Source organism: Eimeria mitis, genomic scaffold, assembly GCF_000499745.2.
Source record: "Eimeria mitis Houghton genomic scaffold, Emh_scaff2827, whole genome shotgun sequence".
In the NCBI taxonomy this organism is placed as follows: Eukaryota; Apicomplexa; class Conoidasida; order Eucoccidiorida; family Eimeriidae; genus Eimeria; species Eimeria mitis.
The window spans coordinates 3,389-4,594 of record NW_013571166.1 but is presented as its reverse complement, the minus strand read 5'-3'; the positions used below and the strand labels follow the sequence as shown (position 1 = coordinate 4,594).

The following is a 1,206-nucleotide window of genomic DNA, read 5'->3' as shown; positions in this document are numbered from 1 at the left end:
TCATCATCATCATCATCATCAGCAGCAGCAGCAGAAGCAGCAGCAGAACCAGCAGCAGCAGCAGCAGCAGCAGCAGCAGCAGCAGCAGCAGCAGCAGCAAATATATAAATATTTACCTCATAGTATGCAATTAGATTTTCTAATACATATTTTTTTTGATGGTCCCAGGCGGGAAACTCTGTTGCTTTTGTCTCTCCACCTGCTGCTTGCTGCTGCTGCTGCTGCTGCTGCTGCTGCTGCTGTTGCTGCTGCTGCTGCTGCTGCATGAGTGTGTATTTGGAGGGAAAGATGCTGGTGAGTTGCTGCAGCAGCGAGAGCCTTTCGTCAGCAGCAGCAACAGCATCTGCTCTGTTATATTCATCCAGCAGCAGCAGCAGCGGCAGCAGCAGAAAGAAATCCCCATTGAGCTCCTCCAGCTGTACATACACCCCAGGCAGCTGTGCTGCTGCCTCAGCTAACCCTGCAGGCACGCTGCAGCACAATATACCTGCAGCAGCAGCAGCAGCAGCAGCAGCAGCAGTGGCAGCAGCAGCAGCGGCAGCAGCAGCAGCAAACAGGCCACAAGAAAGAAGGAAAATAATAATGAATGCTTCTCATAGTTGCTGCAGCTGTTTAACGTTGGTGCTGCTGCTGCTGCTGCTGCTGTTGCTGCTGTTGCTGCTGCTGTTCTCTCTCGCGGCACAAACTGCTGCAGCAGCAGCTCGGTGCTGCAGCAGCGGCAGAAGCATCATCCGCAGCAGCAGCAGCAGCAGCAGCAGCAGCAGCAGCAGCAGCAGCAGCATATAAGCTATGGGGTGTATAGGCAGCTCACCTCTCTTTTTAAATATCTCCGTAGGCGTCGGGGGCTTCATTTTATTATCTGCTGCTGCTGCTGCTGCTGCTGCTGCTGCTGCTGCTCGCTTGCGCTGCTGCTGCGCCTCATAGAGATCCCTTGCTTCTTGCTGCAGCGCCTTCAGCTCCTTCTCAGCAGCTGCATCAACTGCTGCTGCTGTTGCTGCTGCTGGTGCTGCTGCTGCTGGTGCTGCTGCTGCAGGTGTTGCTGCTGCTGCTGTTTCTGCTGCTGGTGCTGGTGCTGCTTCTGCTGCGGCATCTGATGCTGCTGCTGCTGTTGCTGCTGCTGCTGGGGCTGTTGCTTCCCCTTCCTTTGCCTTTGCTGCTGCTGCTGCTTCTGCTGCTGCTGCTGCTGCTGCTGCTGCTGCTTGGAGA

At 55.4% G+C, this 1,206-nt stretch overlaps 1 protein-coding gene across 1 annotated transcript in view; it reads right to left on the bottom strand.

The window, feature by feature from the left end:
- Positions 1-1,206, bottom strand: part of EMH_0059200 (TPR domain-containing protein, putative) — a gene marked incomplete at both ends in the record, with an annotated part of 4,985 nt that overhangs the window by 1,799 nt on the left and 1,980 nt on the right. Inside the window, 2 exons of the mRNA XM_013497655.1 lie at positions 117-460; positions 812-1,195. Coding sequence (XP_013353109.1) covers positions 117-460; positions 812-1,195 — 728 coding nt within the window. The remainder of the gene's footprint in view (positions 1-116; positions 461-811; positions 1,196-1,206) is intronic.